Source organism: Caloenas nicobarica, chromosome 11, assembly GCF_036013445.1.
Source record: "Caloenas nicobarica isolate bCalNic1 chromosome 11, bCalNic1.hap1, whole genome shotgun sequence".
NCBI lineage: Eukaryota > Metazoa > Chordata > Aves > Columbiformes > Columbidae > Caloenas > Caloenas nicobarica.
In genome coordinates, this window is record NC_088255.1 from 15,306,849 (window position 1) to 15,327,669 (window position 20,821).

The window sequence follows — 20,821 nt, forward strand, 5'->3', positions numbered from 1 at the left end:
AAAGTTGGCACTTTTTTTCCTCTTATGTTTTGACTTGGTTTTGGTATTAAATGCTGAAGTGGTATAAGTGGAGCAACTCAAACCCACACAGTGTTGTTTTATATCAAATGTGATGTGATGTAACACAAGGCGGCACAGCAAAACCTGATACTGTGCATTAGATAAGGCAGATTTATCTAGAGATGTGCCTCCCACATATTCATCGGGGTTTGCACAGCAGGAAACGGAGCAGATTTGGAGCTGTGCAGCAGGGAGGGGTTTATTGCACCCAGTTTTACCTCCAACCCTTACATACCACCTGTGTGGCATTTCGGTGTGCATGCACTTGTAAATAATGAGTTTTTATCAGCCATGTTGCAGGTGGGTGCGGTGATTGCTGCCCTGATTTGGCATTATAATAACCAGTCATAACAGAATTAATGGGATATCAGCAATCCAAGAAAGGTCTTTGTTTATCACTGTAATTAAATACATTTGGAGAGTCATTAAAAGCAATAGCAGGTGGGCAAAACTGAGGAAGAAGGATGGCTTCGTAATGGACTACTCAACGGTTTTATGAGACAGATTGTTTTTAAATATCTATCTTCATGCCTCTAAGTCTATTCAAATCTTTTTTTCCCCATTCTGTATTGGCATTTTATGTTTATTCATTTTCATGTTTATTTTCTCTTGGTCAGACGGACTTATTTTTGTGATGACAACAGTAACTAGGACTACACTGGCTTTAAGACCCTGTTAAAGCTGTGTCTTTTGTGCCAGAAGACCTGCAATGTACCATGAGTTGGACTTCAGAAGTTGGTAGGACTTGTAGACCAGACAGATTTGGTGGAGGACACTGAGCTTCAGGGAGATGGCAGAGCTGGCTGAGGGTGCTGGAGCAGGTAATGTTGGGCAGGATATGGCAGGTGAATATCAGTCTCCAGAAGTTTTGACTCCCTCCTTGTCCTTAAGGGTTGGTTTCTGAGATACGCAGTTACATACTTGTGAGTATTTTGAGTTGCTGATTTATTCTAATAGAAAACGGTATTTTAAATCTAATGAAGTTATGTGTTGTGAAAACATCTGCAAAACCATTGTCCTCTAGTAAAGGTTTTCTGTCTTAGCCTGCCATGTGTGCGTGTACATCCCCCAGGTCTGAATCTGGCTAAGCCTTCTGTGAATAGTAGCTTATTATTAAGAGATATTTATTAACAGCTACATCAAACTAATGCCAAGAGGGCGTCCCCTTTGTGCAGGCTGCTCTCCAAATATGAAATACGAGAATCTGTCATAAGCCACGCAGGTCTGAGCCTGTGGATTTACACCTTGTAACAGTGCTGTGATAAGTTTGAAGACAAACACCCTCACTGAGCAGGATAAATACAGATGTGACAAGAGCAAAATATGGTTTCTCCTCTACCAGTGTCCTCCGTGCTGAGTTTGGAGTGGCAAATGAGGTTGGCCTTGAGGTGCTGCTGCCCTTTGGAACTCCCATGGCCATGGCATGGGACAGCCAGCTAAGGAGAGGGGTTTGGGACTGCACACATTCAGAATTGCAGCATGCCCCAAAAATTGTGAGATGTGAATTAGAAATAAAGCGTATGAGTCATAGATTTTGTGGGCTTGGGGGAAAGGGTAGGTACCTTCATGTACATCCACGTATGTATGCTTACGCATATGAAAAAAGAAAATAATATGAGTACACACACGCGCACACAACAATGTAAAAATAACATGGGGGTTTCTAATTACTTTCCAAATCTAGTGTTTACCATTCATGTGGTTTCAGAAATTTAATGTCTGTGTACATATTTGTTTAAATATTAACAGAGATTTTAATCTAAGCATATGACTCCAACAGCTCAAGCTTCAGGAAAAAAATCTTCATTTAACGAGCTTCAAAATAAAAATAACTGGTGACATGCTTTCAACCATAGGTTAGATGGGTAATTGTCACACTAATTCCCAATCTCTTTATTATCTCACTCTCTTGGCATTGCCATATGTATCTTACTACACAGTTAAATTTATATTTTTGTAGTAATTAAATAGCATTTTATTAGGCTATATCTTCTTTATCGCTTCTAAAATCAATTCAGCTTTGAGATGCTGAAAATATGACTGAGACTTCAATTACAAGGAATTGTTTAGCATCCTGATCAAAAATGAGTAAGTGAGGCTAATACAATTTAACATCTTTAGAGCATCTAGAACTGAAATTCTTGTTAATAGCAGTAATATACTATGCCTCATTACGGTTTTTTGCCAGTACCAGTGGTTAATAATGACTGAGATGGCCTCTTGAACACATCACTTTCTTAGCATTAGCATTAGAAATGTGGCATTTTTCACTATATTTCGTAGTTACCAAACTTGATTTATGGCAGGGCTATATTCCTGCGGTGTAAATTATTCTCTCGCTTAAAGCTTGTATTGCATAGCTAATTTTTTTGCTAGTGCAGTTACACTCTTGTTATGCAAATCACGATGAGGAGCAGAAAAGTTGGGCAGGGACAAAGTTGGGATTTTCTTCTTAACGGGCTCCTAATGCCTGTATCAGATTGTGTCTCCTGCTGCAAATTATTCTGATATTTTCTTGTTCCGTTTCCAGTCTGGAAAAGTTCTAGTTCCATCTATTTTTGTAGATAGTATGTGTCCTTTATTAGAAATTCTTTGGCAATTGATTGTTCAGAATCAAGGGGATTGCTTTGTCACCACTAACCTCCCGTCCCCTGCTCCCCTGGCAGCACTAATGGCCATTAGCATTAATTATTTAAAGTTCCATGTCTTGCACACAGAAAGCAGCGATCAATGTGCTATGCCAGGTATATGGTTGTGTACCCCCTGACTCCAGTACTTTACCTCTCATCTTTTGAAGTGTCTCTTTTCTTTGGTACAGCCTTTTTAGCTGGCACAGTATAAGCAGAACTATTTAGAAAGCTTGTTATTTTTTTTTTTTTTCGGGCAGGAACAGTTTCTCTGTAAACGTTAACCTTGTGACACAGTCTGAAATGTTTCTTTTCTTGTGGTTTTATTCATCTCCCCCTAATTTTTTGCTGTTGTGAATTCTGGGCTGCAGAAGACAGAAGGGTGAAACCAAATGGGTGACCCTTTCACTTAGGCTCACCTGTGGCTTTTTTTTGCTGTTGGATATGGACAGGCCACAAAGTGGCCAGATTGAGAGTGCTAAGCAATCATGAGAAGTGAAGATCTAGACACAGTTGTTCTTTTCCTTCATGTGCAAAAACACTCTAAAACTGAAAAATGTTGTGCAGTAGCCACGAATGTTGTAAACACTAAATATAAGATGGTAGTCTAGCTTCTAGACTGGCTTTTAGTAATTTGAAGCGCCTTTGTCCTATGGGTGGATTGTGCAAACTGGTACTGAATTGTCGCAATTTTGGTTGAAATCCCATTGAAATGTACACTTTTTTTTTTCTTTGCAGTGGTGGGAGAACTGTTCACCCCAACTGGCCTTCACATAACTGAGCTGTTCAGATGGGTTGACTGGGTGACTCCTCTGGTGCATAGAGATAGGTCTCCCTTAAGATTCAACTTTTGATCATTTTGATCCACCATTTCTGAAACATGGGGTTGTAGAACAGGGTATGATGTGTCTGGTGTCCATCTAGGTAATTTTTGAACATTTGTGGCCTTATGAGCTCTCACGAGTATAAGGCCTGGGCTATGGTTTGGATTTGTAGACATGCATTGCATTCTGTATATGCTCAGTAAAACAGAATTTGCCACGTGTTGTGGTCTTACCAAGCTACTTCGGTTGCATAAAGACAAAACACCTGACGAAATGTTCCTGTAAAACTTGAGGACCACCGCATGTTAGAAACAGCAACACTTGTTGTCACAGTTTTGTCCCATGGGTTCTTCCATGAACTTGTCATAGGTAGGATTAGGGAATCTACAGCTTCCCACCTCCAGAAGTTTTACCACACAAGACTGCAAAATTAACACATGCCAAATAACATGAAGTAAGCTGGGTTGTGCCCTTACTGCATGGACTGCATCTCTCACAACATAATACGGTGTCACACAACAGAAACACTGCTCCTGATGGGTAATGGTGTTGAGAGTGCTGAAGTCATGGTACAAAACTTGCTTAATGATTTGCGTTTTTTCCACTATGTTATAAAACGTAGTTGAGCAGATGGATGCAGCCAGCTGTACATAGAGCTTTAGGGAGTACTAGGGAGAAAAGAGAGAGATTTTTGTTAAGAATAATGTAATAATCTCTGTGATAATTAGTTTAATTTAGATCCCTACATCTGACTCATTTTTGACTAACCTTGTATGAAGCCTTTCTTGCCTTGCTGACGAGTCTGTGAATTTAGTTTGATTACAATCCCTTTTTTTGTGCTTGTGGATTGCTCACTGATCACTGATATTTTTCATTAAGCAGTTGCTTTATTACATTGTTATTTAGAAGGGAGTAATTTGTGTTTTCTAATTAATTTAATTCCAGGCACATTTAGTAAGTAGCTACAATGAGCCCATTCAAGGGATTTTAGGTCATATTGACATTGTTTACCAGATGTGCTCATTTGTTTTAAAACACTGTTAACTCTGTGATGACAACAGCCCTGTTCAGTTGCTTGACTCTTTCACCTTCTCTAATCTGCACCTCCAAACCTCCGCAAAATTAGAAGATTCATTTCGAGTCCTAGTGAGAGATGTGCATGGGCATTAAATCACAGAGGAATTATATTGCAGTGTCGATATAAACTATTACTGTTCCATTATCGGATTTGAGGGCAGAGCAGCGTAGAAGCCTCTTTGCTCCTCTTAGACAGGGAAGTGAATGCCATTATTCCAACCAAATCCAAATAATCCAAAATAATGGATAATGCCGAAGAGATGCAAACTGGGTGTGAAGTCCATGCTTGGTCCATTTACCTCTGAAAAACTTGCAGTGAGGCTTCAGGAGAGGACGGGGCAGCCAGGAGAATGAGCATATCAAGCAAGGCATGGCATGAGCAGTGGCCTGGGCAGCGATGGGATACAGTTGATGTGATCAAAAGATGATTTTTGCAATTCGGAGTTGTCACCGTCCCTATATCATAGGCATTGGCAATTTTTTATGCCAGAAGCTTTTTGATAAAGCTCAGCATTTTCTTGCTAGTGATGCTCCCAAGGATTTGGGGGTTATTCAAGCATTTCCTATTCATTGCCGTTAAACACTGCATCCATTCCATCATCTGAGCATGGAAACTACTTATTATAACTACCACTTGCTCATTTGGCCTGCTGCGTCAGGAACTGGGGTTTTAAAATGAGGGACCCTAATTAGATGAATAAATAACTTTTTTTAAAGAAAAAATTAATGAGCAAGTTATTCCTCTGGCTATAAGCTTGTCCCGTGAAAAACTACCAACATTCGTTAACATGTTCTGCAGTCATTTGTTTTGGTAAAAAGTCAATTACTGCTTGTTCTGCAGCAAAGTCTGGCACAGAGCAGTGACGCTGTAAGATTCATTTGCCTCTGAAGGACCAGCCAAACAATGGACTCGATATGTTTTCTATTATTTTTCAACTGTTTTCCATCTCTTTTTGATTGGAACAGCCAAAATTAATGGCAAACTTTGAAGGAAAGGTTTGTTCAGTAGTTCATACTTAGTAAATTTTAACATTTAACGTTTACGATGCAATAGACTGAATTATAGCACAATTTGAACCAAAAACCCAGCTGCATCTCAGCTTAATTTTTTGTGGGAAACATTTAAATTGCTGTAATGCCTTTTTCTGGCTCATGTTAAGGGTGCGTGCATGCACAGGGATATGTTCTACCTATTGATTTAATAGGAAAGAGCATCTCTTGGAAAGGGAGAGTAAACGTGTGTGCATGCATGTGGAAGGGGAGAGGGAGAATCTCTATCTGTGTGTTTATCTCTGCGATAAATGATGCCTGTTAAAAATGTGACTTGCCATGAATGTTATTAGTGCTTTCCTCTTTATTACACAAACACGGTCACCATAAGCAGAAATGAAGCTGCGATTTTCATTGTTTAGTTCAAGCAGTTTTGATGTTTCATTGTCCCTTGATCAATTTTTGCCTGGAGGGGTATCAGCTATTGGTTGGGAATGCATGAGAGTGACGTGCATAGCACAGATATTCCTCAAAAGCTGAAAATATTTCATTTAAAATACTCATTACAGTTCTCATCTGAGTCTGTGAGCAGGCAGCAAAGTGAGTCTGCTTATCATTTTTAATTGTGGATCTTCCCTTTTCAGAACTAACATCTTCCAAATTACCTTAAAATCAGCTTCTTCCTAGACAGATTTGTAATTCGCTTGCATCACTTATTTTATTCTCTGTGTAAAAGTTAGACAAGGACATGGGTTTTACCACAAACAAAATGCATAAAGTAGAAAACATAATGCGGCATAAATGCCACATAAATCACATCCTAAAGACAAAAGCAGATTTCAAACATCTGAATTACTGAGCACTTAATGTGGAATGTAATCTGTGTTTTGGTTTATGTTTGTTTTCTGGAGTGTCACACGTTGCAAAACATGAGGAGTTTCCTCTCCTCCAACAGTGGAGGAAAAGGTGACTTGCAAAATGCCCAGGAAAGAGCTTTTCCTGGGTTGTAGGTAAATCCCCCAGGCAAATGTCTCCTTTGCTACTGGGAATTGGGCTATATGCAGAAGTAGTCGATAGAAATCCCAGTTTTTGAGTTCCCTTGCTCATCACAGAGCAAGGACAAGGCTGCTCCAAAATGCAAAATTGTCCTTGAAAAAACCTTCTCTGTTGCCCTCCTGCTTCTTTCTTCCTTTGCATCAACTGCAACCTGTATAAACCCCCCTTCTTCAAGGGTCAGGACTTTGCAGTGCTGTTTTCAAACCACGGCTTTCTGAAATTGTAACTAACAGATAAAATCTCTGGCTTCAAAGATTTGCACTTAGGATGGACAGGAAGGAAACCGTGTGTTTTGTCAGTAACATTCACGTTTTTAGGGATAAAAGCTTATTCCTCCCCATGCTTTTGTTTTCCTTTGCCCAACCCATGCCTCCTGGCTCAAGCCGATGCACATCTTCCTTTCAAGAAAAAAAAAATCTATTCCTAGAGAAATACTTTAAAAAAAAACCCGCAACCTGTTTCCCCTGCGCTGCCACGATTGGTCTGATAAAAATCGCCGAGCCGATCGCGTCAAAAGGAAATAGCCTCGGCTTTAATTGCAAGCTAAGTCTCCCGTAGTCCAGGGGAGCATTTGAGATTCTGCCCAAGCGCTGGCTTCAGCTGTGGGTTTCTCTCGCAGCCTCCCGGCTGCTGCGGCACGAGTCAGCAGAGCTGATGCAGATAGAGCTCTCCCCCCGCGCCCGTCGCTCCCTCGCTCTCCCTCTCCCCGGGCTTTTGATTCGATATGAACAGACTGGTAACTCCGATGCGAGAGGGAAAGCTGACATAACCCTGCAGATGGCTACGGTCGGATGATACACCTAGGGATTTTTTCTTTAAGGGAAGGTAACGTTTAGATGCTAATGTTTATTTTTCCCTTGTTGCCATTTTTCAGGACTGCCGGTCCCAAAGAAGAGCCCAAAGTCGGTAAGCACTTTTCAGCTACTATTTTTGTCTGTTTGTCTGCTTTGAAGGAGAAAGGCATGAGTTCAGTTTGTTTTCTTTGTGGGTTTCAATTGTTTTAAGTTGTCTTTCTGTTGCAACCGTGATTACCTTGCACAGCTCCTGCTGCACGGGGGTATGAAAGAGGAATGCGGTATGGAAGGGGAAATTGTTTGCAAATAAAGCCTCAGGTTTACAGATCCCCTTCCCTGACAGATTGAGCTTCTCTGTCATTTAACTTACCCAAAAAAAAAAAGCTATTGTTTCCTTTTAGAAGGATGGGAGGCTCCACCTTCTTGCCAGATAGCGGTTCCTTTCGGGTGTTCGCAGGCACCAACCTTTTCCATTAACTCCCGGAGTTTTCTCGAGTACCCTCAGCTGAATTATTAACAGAATGGGAAAGCGTGCACCTTGCCAAGAGAGACAAAGCGTGAACAGAGCACAATTATGGTTCCCCGGGAGTACAGTTAGCGCTTGCTCTGGAGGCATTTTCATACTAAGCAGGATTGTGCTGCAGGTGTGAGATTCCTTATTTGTTTCAAGAAAACAACAGAAGGGCATTTTCTTGTCCCTTCTGATCCTGTTTCCATGTAAAGCTGTTACCTGGATGACACGTTAGCTAATGAAAGCCATGATCTAAAATATCATTAAAGCTCCGTGCATGATACCATGGAATGAATTTATGTGCTGTTCGTATGCAAGAAAAATAAATGTTTTCTTTTTAAAGGAAATAGAATACTTAAAGCCTGAATATTTCCAGTTATCTCTGGAGAGGGAGGGGAAAAAAGAGAATTCTCTCCCAGTCGCTTTGTGGGAGCAGAGCGAGTGAGGTGTTTGTCATGTTGTAAGACGGTGCAAAACTTCACCGGCGGTCGCCGGTGGGTGCCAAAAACTGCAGCTGAGCACAGCCCACGGAGCCGCAGACCTGGGCAAGTGGTTTATGAAAGGGCTGAGCAAAAGGCTCCTGCTTTTAATACGAGTTCTCTGTTCATCCAAACAAAAAAAAAGCAAGCCCTGAAATAATTAATGTGATTCTGATGGCTTAGGGCAGCGCTGATTAAAGTCACGTGAGCCCAGGCCTCTACCACTGTCAGCTCACATTAATGTTGAGAGGCAGAAGCGCGGGGTGAGCTCCCTTGCAAATCACAGGCATGTCAGACCCTGCGCGCTCACTGCTGTCATATGCTGAGATTATTTCAGCCTTCGGTAAAACAGAAGCAAGTGTGTAAAATACGTACGCGTCTGGCACGTTTCTTTTCTCTGCCTGCACTTTTTTCCCCAGTCGGAGCAGGAGTTGGTTGCGTTCAATCCAGACTCTGGCGCCTGTCATTAAACCAGCCCTGATCAATGAGTCTCGGTGTGTTCGAGGCATGGAGGCTCCCATGTGGATGCTCTGGCTTTGCCACACGCACATTTGGCATCAGGTAAAGGGAGATCCTGCCCTGTCAGACACCTCTCTTGTCAGCAGCGTTGCTCTGTGAAAATGTGAGCAGCATCTAAATCCACATCGGGATAATCCTGCCTCGGTGAACAAAGGGACTGCTTGGAAACAGGTGTAGCCCTGCAAGAGCAGATTTCTCCCTGCTATTTGCTTTGAGGAGCCGGTCAGCCCTGCCAAAGCAGTCCCATTCCCTCGCATACCTCTCCCAAACCTCCATCACTTTGCTTTAGGGTCCCTCCTGTAATTTTTACTATAACCCTAGGAGGTGCTGCTGCCTCTAAAGCACGGGATTTACAAAAAGCAGAGCCTCCTATTCGCCCTGCCTGCACACCGGATCATTTATACTGTCAATTAGCAGCGATGTGGCACACAGCTGCCGCACTGTGCGGTGTTTAATGACCAGCCGCTCCTCGGCGGGGCAGAGCAGAGCGTGTCGGAGCCGGCACAGCCGCTCCTTCGTTCCCAGGCATCGGTGATGTGCATGGGTTGAGCACGGAAACCTGGAGCAAAATGCCTCAGGGCACCTGTATGCAGAGGAGGAAACTGTCCTCGAGGCTGTCTGGGATGGATTTACACCAACACCAGACCTCATGTGGCCAAGGCAATGGCCAAAAGCATAAAAGCAGTGTGATATTGCTTAACACCTTCCTCGCTCGGTTGGGTTGCAGGGGCTGTTGTGCTCAGCTGTGGGGCAAGGGGGGCCCAGCCGTGTTGTCCATGAAGATCCCCACTTGCTCCTGTCCCGGCAGGGCAGGGCCATGCCTGCCCTCTGTCACACTCCCTGGCTGGGATGCCACCTCACTGTCCCAGCACGTCCCAAGGGTGGTTTTCCTGCACTTGCAGCTGCCGGGTAGATGCGGGTGCTGCTGACGGAGCTGTGTCCCCCCGGGCTGTCCCAGCACCACACGGCTGGACATGGGGTTGGGGGGAATGTGCTGCCTGCCCAGGTCCCTCCGCCCCACACAGGGGGGATGTTTGCCAGCACTCCTTGATTAAGAGTCAGAGGACAGTGTACGCCCAGGCTGGGAGCAGTTGGTTTGTTCTTTACTTGTGTTCATTCTTTGTTTCTTCTCCTGCATCAGGGAGACATGAGCTCCGGTCTCCATCCTTTTCTGGTTCACTCAGTGCAGTGACGAGCCCTCTCCTGTTACCTCGGATCCTTTCCCACAGCCCGGACACAATCCCGACCTGCTGCCAATGGCTGTTTCTTTCTCAAACAAGCCCTATTTTTAGCTGTCAGCCCCAATCTCATATTCCCCAAAGGCTGACTCCAGGCTGTTGGATACCTCCTGGCTGGTTTGGAGAGGTTTATTAGTGCTGGGGCTGCAGCATGGGCTGAGAATATTTTTCTCACTTGAGCTCGGTTTTCCTGGGCCTGTATATATCTTCTGATAAGCTTTGCTCTTTTTCTAAGGAGAGTTTTTCAACCTTGGTGAAAGAGCCAAATTAATGTAAAAAAAAAAAAAAAGTTTGCAGCCATACGTGGGACTGGGCACTTTTAGCAGCTCTCTGTGCTGCTTGTTTGTTTTCAGCTTCCCATTGCTTCTTCTTTAGATGAAAATGGATAATATTTTTGTATTGACCATCTGGGTATATACATTTGCAGTTGCAAGTTCTGTAGTATAGCAATTTCTTCTGCAATTATCCTGATATAACATGGATGAAAACAAACTTTTTTTTTTTTTTCCATGTTGCACCAAAATACTCCACAAGGGGGCAAAGATTCCCATTTCCAGCTCGGTCTGCTGTCACTGCCAGGACAGGCTTCTCAAAAATGCTTTAGAGAACAAAAATCTGCAGTTAGATCATCAGAAGACAGGATCACTGCAGGGGGAAGAAAGTGCTAAGCTCTTCCAAAAATCTGATTTTTATTTTGGGTGTGAATAAATACATTGTCGGCATAACTGAACTGTGGCCAAAACTGCAATTCCTATGCACAGCCTGTCCCTGACAAGAGCATTGCCACATATTTCAGGTGGACAGGCTGCAGTTTGGGCTCTGCTGATGTCCTGTTTCTGCCAAGAGCAGAAGTAGGTTCCATATCACAGGTGTTTGTGCAATACATCCCTCTTCATCCAGAGACCATTTTTTTTTTCCCCCACCTTGAAATGCAGTGGGAGGAAACCACGGCAACTCTTCTCTCTTGCAGTTGAATGCCTGGAGAATCCCATGCCAAAAAAGCTTTGGTGTCTGTTCATGCCGCAGGACACGCTCCCTGCCACCGTCGCCTCTTCTGCTGCGGGTTTCTCTCTGCCTGACACAGGCAGACACAACTGCTGCTAATAATTAGTGTCCCATCGCTGCCTGCAGCCACCTCTCAGCCGTGTCACGGGCCTCAGTTGTTTTGGCAGTCGCTGTACAAAGTAACATTTAATTACTCTTTCATTTAGCATGAATGACAAACTGGTCTCTGCTATGTGGGTATCTGTAGCATTTTCTGGGCACTTGGAGACTTTTATAAGCAGATTTTCCTCCCGTCTCCTTTTGAAGCACAACAGCTCCAAGCTCCCTGGCTCACATCGCCTTTGCTGTTTTCTCCCCTTCCCGTAATCAGAGTGCTCAGTGTGGGCTCACTCAGCCTCTCTGCCAAGGGAGAAGCTGCCTTTCAGGTTGGCAAATGGAGTGTCTCTGGCTGAAATGGGGTTTGCACAGTGCAGGGAAGAAACCCTGGGAGGCTGATGGATGCCCAAGCCCTGACCGCTGTGTCCCCCCTCCTGCAGCCATAGTGCCCAGAGCTGCACTTGCAAATCTAAGCCACACTGACATTCCCGTTAACCTCAACCGGTGGAGAAAGGGCAGCTAGAAAGGACTTTTCCTCCCAATCACGCGTTTTCTTTACCTTATGTTTTGTGCAATGAGCACTGCAAAGTTTTGGCAAAGAAGCTGGCATAGGCCTTGCATCTCAGACCTGGGGCTTGGGTAGGGCATGAGAAGCTCCAGCTTTCCATGTATTTATTTTGTCATGGCTGCAATACTGTACCAAGGTGGTTGGTTTTATCCCATCACCTGTTTTTAAACATGCAATCTGCCTAAATGGACTCAAGGTAGTCATCATAGTCTTTATTTCTAGTCACTTGTGGTCAAGAGTCTTTAAGGCAAGCTGTTTATGCTTATCCACAGCTCTGGAGAAGAACACAGACTCTTGAGGGCCAGGGGTGCTCTTGTTGACTTGGCCAGTTCTGTGCCTCATGCTCTTGTAGCTGCTGTCAGAAGTCAACCCAATTCAGCTGATCTGCTTTACTTTGCACTGAAAAACATGATCAGCATCATGGGCTGAGGTCTTTACCAGCCATTCTGCAGAGGTCTGTCACCAAACAGCCCCGTGCTCATCTGGCCCTGATTTAGCTGCTTTCCTGCCCATGGGTGAGCTGGGTGAGCTGGACAGTCAGATCCAGACCCAAAACAAGGAATGAGGCAGGAGATAGAGAAGCCATCCTTCCATTGGCGTATCGTCAGCTCATCTCTCCTGGGAAAGCTCCACCTTTGCACCAAGGCACAAACTTCTTGATCCAGGCGGTCCCCGTGGCAGGAGAGCAGGTGGTGGGACCATTCCCATGGCTGTATGCTCCTTTCTCTGTTCCCTTCTTCAACTCCTAAATAGAGACATTTCAGGCTTATTAAAGGAATTCTTGTTTGGAAAAGCAGCTGTCCCTCTGGAGAAGTTTTACCCTATTTCTTGCAAAATGTCTGTGTATTTACAATTGCAACTCTAGTCTAATTAGAGGTGGTTTTGCTTGAGATATGCTGACGCTTCCATTTGCAACCCAAATACAAAACAGAATTCATAGTTTGCTCAATATTTAGACCTTTCATATCATAAGATGAGAGCACCTTTTAAAGTTCAAACTTTGTTTCCTTTTTAAATGAGAAAGTTTCCAGAGTTCTCAACATTTCCCCAAGGGCTGAATAAAGCTTCACATTTTGGTCCTCGTACTCTAACTTCTGTAAACCAGCTATTTCCAGTGAGATTGCCCTGAAGTTTCTCAGGATGCTTGTAGTTATTTCAGTAGTTTGGCCAAAAAACCGAAACAATCCAGATGGCTGGACTGCTGAACTGAGAGTTATGAAGCTTTTTTTTTTCTTTTTTGCCTTTTAAAGAAAATATTTTTAAGTTACAAGGGAGTGATTATCCACAGCATAGATGTTTTAAAACTGCTTCATTTACAAACTGAAGGGCTGCATGTGCATTAGCCTCTTTAAACACTTAAAAAGCTAAAAATGTTTGAAAATGGTTCAGATATTTGTATTCAAAAGTCTGCAGATGAGTAATCACAACAAGTATGCTTTGTTCAAAATTGCTTTAACGGACAAAGGCAATTTTACATTCTAGTTGATTGAGATACTTAAAAAAATGCTGGTAGTGGATCATCAACTCGAATGTAAGGCTGCAAGGTCAGTCATTTGGGCTGCTGAAGCTGTTTTTTTTTTTTCTCAGTATAAACCTAAAAATACATTTAAAAATTATATGTATATATATATAATATTATTGTTAAGACTCAAAAGGGGAGTGCTTTCGTATGGTGACTTTCTCCTCCGTAATTAATTCAGACCTGCTCGGTGGAGCATTGGCTACCTGGGGTTTCACGTTCAGCATAAAGAAAGGGGTCTCAGACCTGTGTGCTCCTCAGCCCCCACCCCCCCGGCACTGATCTGCTCTGGTTTTGCCACTGTCTTTTCTCCCTACTCTGTCTTGCTTTTCTATGGAGAAGACTCTGAAAGCAGAGGCTCCTGTTGCAATGTTTTCAGGCATCCCCTGCCAGCAGGACGCTTTACATTTTTGTCTGAGGTTTCGTGGTACAAGTGGCTGACCCCTTTTAGCCAGGAAACTGTGGATGTTGTAGAAACAACCTGTAAGATGCTATTTTTCCAGCTGCTCTCTGCGACACAGCAGCCCCAGGAAAGTGCCAGCTCTCTGTGCTGGAGCAGGTGGGAGATTGGACTCAAGCTTGATGCCAAGCCAAGGTCATCTCAAAAGAGCATTAAAAAGCATTTGCTGTACAGTTTGGGGAGCTCTTGTTGAGGGAAGATTTTGCTGCATGTTGAGTAGTACAAATCCTGGCAATGCAAATGTGATTTGTGCTTCATCTGAGCCCACCATTGTGAATTCGACTTAAGAACTATGTACCCTGCTTAGCTAAATATTGAGCAGGCAGAGCTCTTGACACACTGCTTTTGAATAAGCCTTGAATTTAGGTGGACGTATTTTTTCCTGTTTTAATGTGCAAAATTAAAACAAGGAAGTTGAACTGTAAATAGACATTTTCACGTTTGTGAAGGTCTGCTGTAATCCTGTGGATGCTCTGGGAAGCAGGGACATGAAAGTGGTACTCTCTTGTCCACCCACTTGTGATGTGGGGGTTGCAAGAGCTGCAGAGGAAAAGTGATCTTTCATAGTAAGGGCTGTGCTTGAAGCTGTTTCAAAGGGAGTGTTTAAGTTTTCATAGTAAAATATGGTAGTTTTTCCTCTTTCCTGAAGGCTTTAGTTAGACCCTAATGTTATCTGAGTAGAAAGCGCTCGACTTTTTCCTGCCTTAATGTAAGAAAAAATAAGTGCACTGAAACTAGTAACCTATAATGAGATTTAGGTGGGGTTTTTTTCATGTGCGAGATGGAGAACTGCATATTTTTAATGATGAATTACTTTCTTTTGCATATCTCTTTCTGTCAGCCTGCCTATCAAGATCTGTCATTGGGGAATTTAACTGTACCCAGCATTAACTGGTGGCAGCAAAACTGTGATTTATGTATTTACTTATGTGCATGCAGAAACCCTGAGAAGAGGGAGAAAAATTGATGGAAAACACCCACTCAAAGACCAATAACCGTCTGTTCTCTCTCTCTCTCTCTCTCTCTTTCCCCTCGCTTTCTTCCTTACAGCAACCACTTGAAAGGAAAGACAGCCAAAACAGTTCTCAGCACAGCGTCTCCAGCCACCGCAGCGGCCACACCGCGTCCCCCGTCCACAGCACGCAGGGGCTGCCGGACTGCGCCGCCGCCGAGGCACCGGCCGCCGATCAACCCGACGCTTCTGGGCAGAAAAAGCCAGATCCATTCAAAATCTGGGCCCAGTCCAGGAGCATGTATGAAAGCCGACGTGAGTATGAAGCAGGTGTGGTTGCTAAGGCTACGGCCCTGGCAGCTGCTCTGTGTATATTTTCTTTGCGAAGAACGGAATCTTGTAGATTTCTATTGAAAATGCAAGGCTTCGGTTTGTTAATTTGGTATCTGTCAGTGATGTCTGCTTGATAGGGGTGCAGTTTCCTCCCTGATGAGGAATGAATTTAGATCATCTCTAGGAAAGGGCACTTAGACCAAAGATTAATACGAAAAATCCCTTTAAAATTAAAGACCATCTTTTCCCCTATTTTTTTTATTTTACTTGCAAATTAGGCTAAAGGAGAATTTCCAAGTTTGTTATCTAGATCCTAAACTCTTTTTTGAAGTTAAGGCTCATTGTCTGATATGCATAGGAATCTCAGTAAGGAGAAGTATTTAGTTTGCTGAAATTCGTATCAGATGCTTTCCAGTCTCACTCCAGGGAGGATAAAATCCAGAAGAGCCATTTTACTTTGACCAGAGTGGACACTTTAACAATACGGATATCAAATGCATATTGAAAGTGGCTTTTATGGCAATTAATAATCTGCAGGTTTGGCTAATAGTTCACCAGGGCTTTGGCTCTGCTCCAAGAATATAAATATGGTTTCAGTCAGTTTCTTCTCTAAAAAGAAAATAAACACACTGGCTTTGCTCTAATTGCACTGCTGAAGATGATTGAATCTGTAAAAGCTTCTTAAAGAAAAGAGATTATTAGGTTCATTTTCAAAAGCAGTAGTGACTTCAGTTACAGAAAAGAGAGCTTCAAAGTCTTGGTGCTGTAAGAGTATCACCTGGAGTTTGATTTTATTGTGGTAACTGGAAATTGGTAAAACCAGTATGAAATGAACATTACCCCCAAATGAAAAATGGTAGGACTGTTTTTTTTCTGACCAAATGAATCACTTTGAGATCTTAAGTCCTAGAAAAATTAAATCATGAGTCACAGTTTCTTGGCTGAAGATGCATCTCTTTGGATTCAGTGTCTCAGCAATGCAGTTTGTAGGTGTCTCAGCTCCTGTGCGCCGCTTCCCGTCCCTTGCCAGGGCCCAGGCACAGTGACCCTGCCGGCTCTTGGGCCGGATCCTGCTGATCTATGGAGAAGTGCAGTGACAGAACTGGCATGTGAATCTTGTTGAAATAGGAGAAAGTGGCAGAGAGCCAAGGCGTGGTGGCTCTTCAACCCTGCACTCAGAGCTCCTCTTTCTGTTGGGACAGACACAGTTGAGGCCGTCACCGTCCCATGGCATCGGCATCACCCTTGCTCAGCTCACATGGTTCCCATAGGCTCCGTGCTGGCATCGCCTCTGACCCCCTGCAGCTACTTAGCTAATTTATAATTAACTGTTTAACTCGTACTAATTAGTCATTAGTATCAGCTTAGCAGCCTTAACTCCTGCCTGTCTTTCTCAATAAAACCCGAGGCTGAGCCAGAGAAATCCTGAAGTGCATAGGCAGGCAGTTGCTCTTCTGTGTCCGCTTCTAACACCATGTGCTAAATCCTCCCTCTTTCTTCGATGGCTGCAGGTATTTGTCCTTGTCTGTGATTAGGGTCTTTCCAGAGGCCTCTTCACCATCTCTTGACCTGCTGGTTTCCCACACGACATCTCTCTCTGTGCCACAATCCTCTCTGCTTGGGCCTTTTGCTAGACTGGGGTCTGCCATGCCCCTTCAGCTTCCCCATCTCACCTTTCTGTGGTTCAGCATCTCTGCAGTGGGGCTGACCCCTTTCTATTGCTTCAGTCCTTATCTTCTGCCTCTTCTACCAGATGAGACCTACCTGTTTGAACATCAGTTGTTTTCTATCAGCTTTTCGTCCCATTGCCATTTCCTTCCTAGGAAGGTGTTTTCTGAGATGTCTTGGTTTCATAGATAAAGGGTTTTTGGAGAATGGCAGAAATGTGATGTGGTTATGTCTCTTTGTAAGCATCTGCCACTAGAAATGTCCAAGAGCCTATGAATTTCCAACCCTAAGCTGGAATGAAACACATTCCGTGGGGATTAACCTGCACTCTTACCTTGTGACGTGGCTTTGCTGCACCTAATGAAAAGTGAAGAAAAACAGGAAAGATACAGTCTAAGTGAAAAGAGCAGTTGGAAATGCTCTGTCTCCTGTCACAGTCTGATCCCAAAGTGCGACTGGTGGTTTTATTTAGAGGTCGGTGGTCAGCTCTTGCTCCTTCCCTCACCAAGCCCTCTCCTGTCATCCCTTTCATCAGTCCCATAAATGGAGACTGTGGTTCACAGCTGAAACCTGGTGCCTCTTCTGCCCTGGGAGCTTGGGGTGAGCCACCATGTTTCTTTCCCTATATTTGGTCTGCATGAAAAGCGCGACTTGCATCCCAGTGTTGCCCAGGCACTGGCTGTGTGGCTCTCGGATCATGTGCAGGGAGCTCTGCAGACGTGGAGCACCATAGACTGCGGGATGGGAGAAACTGTTCTCCGTGCCTCCACTTTTACTGTCTCTCTGCTCCACATGTGCTGTTCTTCTTCAGCTGCAGTCCAGTTTAATTCCAGTGCCTTCTTCGGCTGGCAGTGATACAGTCATATCATTGCTTTCTTCTTTGCTTGAGCACCCATTCCCTTTGGCTTTGGGACTGAGGTTCTCACGTCCTCTCCCATGACACCCATAGCTTTGGGTGCTAGGTGGGAGACTCTCTGCATTCTTCTGATGAAGACGTGACCACAACGAAATGAATATCTGATGTAGAGCAGGAGGATGCCCCCCTAGTGCCAATGTTGAGACTGGCTGATGCATCCTCAGATTGGATATTAGGAACAATTTCTTCATGGAAAGGGTTGTCAGGCATTGGAACAGGCTGCCCAGGGAAGTGGTGGAGTCACCATCCCTGGAGGGGTTTAAAAGACACATAGATAAGGTTCTTAGGGACATGGTTTAGTGCTAGAGTTAGGTTGTGGTTGGACTTGATGATCTTAAGGGTCCCTTCCAACCAAAATGATTCTATGATCCTGTAACTGTGGCATTTGGTGGGTCCTAGAGGCTTCCATTGCTCGAGGAGCCCCAGCTCAGCTCTCCCACCTCTCCCTGCTGCCCAGTCCAAGGCTTGCTCTCTGTTCATTCATGGCCTTAAATTTTAATAACTCTGAAAAGCATTATAAAATGTTCTTTTGGGAGGCAGGGTTTTGAATTCCCAACAAGTGGACTGAAAAACAGCAACAACCCTTTGTGTTGAAGTATGTGATAAGGTTAAAAAAGACAGAATTTTAGAGCATTAAATCATCTTCAGTGTTTTATTTCATCCCATTTGTGAAATTGTTGAGTATAAAGAAAACATAGTGCAATTTTTCAAATGCAGTTGACACAAAAAGATGAATTCATTAGCTCCAACCCAGACAGAATTTTATTTAATCTAAAATAATAATATAAAGAGTTTTCATTCGGTATATGAATACATCGTCTCCGGGATGTTTCTAAGAAGTACTGAATCTATAATGACCACCTACTGCCTTTTACACTGGGAGTGCATGCCACTGTTATTAACATTAATAATAATAGTGTAGACATGGGAAGCACAAGGCAACATTTTAATTTTTCAGGATTGGTAAAACGTATTCTTCCTTTCTTTGAGTATTCTTTGGATCAGTATTTCGTAAAAAAGACTATATTTGACTTATGTGACTTGTCTCACTGAAGCCATTGGTAGAGCAGAATTTCGTTCAAAAGCACCAAATAACCCATAATTTTGTAAGAGCATGTATTTTTTTAATTTACCCAATACATCTTAATATGAGGAAATGCTCAGATTCTGTGGAAGAGAGCCACAGACATTGTCTGTTCAGGGGAAGAATAGAATAGAAGAAAAAAAAAAAGCAAGAAAAATTAAGCTAGAATTAATAATGCAAAGCTAAGCAATGACTCCGTAACTATGTCTGGACTCGGGTTGAGTGGCAGCAGATGAGAACTGCAACTTTATTCAACAAATATGGGCTAAAGTTCCTTCACATGTAGCTCCCCTGGGTGAGGGGATCAGGCCTGCAAGGTGCTGGGTACTTGGGCTCCACTCCAAGGAAGCTTATTTTCAAGCTGTAAGCCCAAAGAGACTTGGATGCTTTAAGGTAAGGCTGAGCTCAAATGCTCTGCTGCAATCTGCAGTTCTTTGCTGGATTACGATTTACGAGAATAGCCGGCTTTGTGTTAAGCGAATCTGAAAACAGATCATTTGGTGGCAATAACAAATGTAGTCTTTGCTGGTGTTAAGTTTTAACTGCCTGAGCTCCTCCTCATGGGTAACTCATTGCTGCTGGTGGGAGTTGTGTACATGTGAATCAGAGAGAAGGACAAACCCTTAAGATTTAGACACTGAAGTGGATCCAAGAATGACATACGTGAAAAACACTCAGAGAAACAGTAACTGGATAGTTTATCAGAGAACTGCAATTCTGAAATCTTGCACTGCTTTATTGAAAATATATTTTTATAATATGCTTTTTATTTTTCAATGTATTGTTAAACTTCCTTAAAGATTAACGCAATCTGTTGTCAAATTTTTCTCATGTGGCCTGATTGCTTTGCAAAATACCATATCCTACATATGGCCATCTGTCAAAACAGCAGTGACAAAATGAATTAATCTGAATTGCAGATGTGTTAATGAATCCCTTTGAAGGGCTTAAGCATTTAATTAAAAGTAAAGCCGAACACGATAGATAATTTTTAAAGCTTTTAAAATATTCTAAGTTATCGGTAATATTTGAATTTTATTTTCAGGCACATAATTTATTTGGCAGGATTTTGTCTCCCCAAATCTAATTAAAACAATACAAACAAGTCTTGACCCCAGTGTGTAGTGTTCATTCACGAGCAATTACATAGAATTAAAAATATTTGCACAATGATACCAAACATTAGATACTTTCTCTCTAACAAAAAAAAAAAAAAAAACCCTCAGGAAATTGCAGCCACCTTCTGATCAGAGTGGCTTTAAAGATCATAGTGAATAAAAGCCCCTTGGTGGGGTTATGTCCTTTTATTATATTAATAGGAGACAAACAGTTACAGTCATACACTTGGGCACACAGATGTGCCCATGCCCTTAGAGAATGTCTTGCTAAAAAAGCCCTTGGTCCTTGCAGCACATCGTGTGAGCAGCAGAGGCTGCAGAGATGTTGACGGAGCTGGTCTGTGGGCATCACTTTGCTGACGTTCATCTGGCACCAGCCTGGCCCATGGCTCAGCCCAGAGATCCCTGACCCTCAGTGGCAGAACTTTGTCGTCTTGTTGAGAACACGCTGAAGCCATCTTTTGAAAGTTTGCCATGCCACCAGAAGGTTTAATTGAAAGGAAATACAGAAAAACTGGAATTCTTCTGCAGTGGGATAGTTTAGAAGACAGGGCTTTCCTGCAAAATCTAGAATCTCATGAGATTTGGTGAATAAATCACAGGACTTTTCAACACTGAAACTCTCCATCATCTTCAATGAGACTATGCACTCTTAATTTCAGACTTGTCCCTATATACTTTGCTGAATCTGGGCCTTAAAACTTTTGTACTTTGCCAAGCTCTGAGTCATTGAAAGTGCTGCTGCCTCCAATGAGCTAGTGACTAAAGCAAACTCACACTTGTTATTTTTTAATCCATCTTTTGTTGAAACTGATACCACACTGAGCAGAATTTTTTTTATATAACGTGTAGGATAATTGTTAAAGTTTACGTAAGAAAGTTTGATTAAAATTACCTCTGAGCACTGTGTTCATTTTCATCACCATG

At 43.0% G+C, this 20,821-nt stretch overlaps 1 protein-coding gene across 17 annotated transcripts in view; it reads left to right on the top strand.

The window, feature by feature from the left end:
* Positions 1–20,821, top strand: part of MAGI1 (membrane associated guanylate kinase, WW and PDZ domain containing 1) — a 347,210-nt gene that overhangs the window by 300,857 nt on the left and 25,532 nt on the right. For all 17 annotated transcript variants that reach the window (XM_065642339.1, XM_065642340.1, XM_065642341.1 and 14 more), the window contains 2 exons: positions 7,509–7,540; positions 14,874–15,090. In XM_065642339.1, the coding sequence (XP_065498411.1) occupies positions 7,509–7,540; positions 14,874–15,090 (249 nt within the window). The remainder of the gene's footprint in view (positions 1–7,508; positions 7,541–14,873; positions 15,091–20,821) is intronic.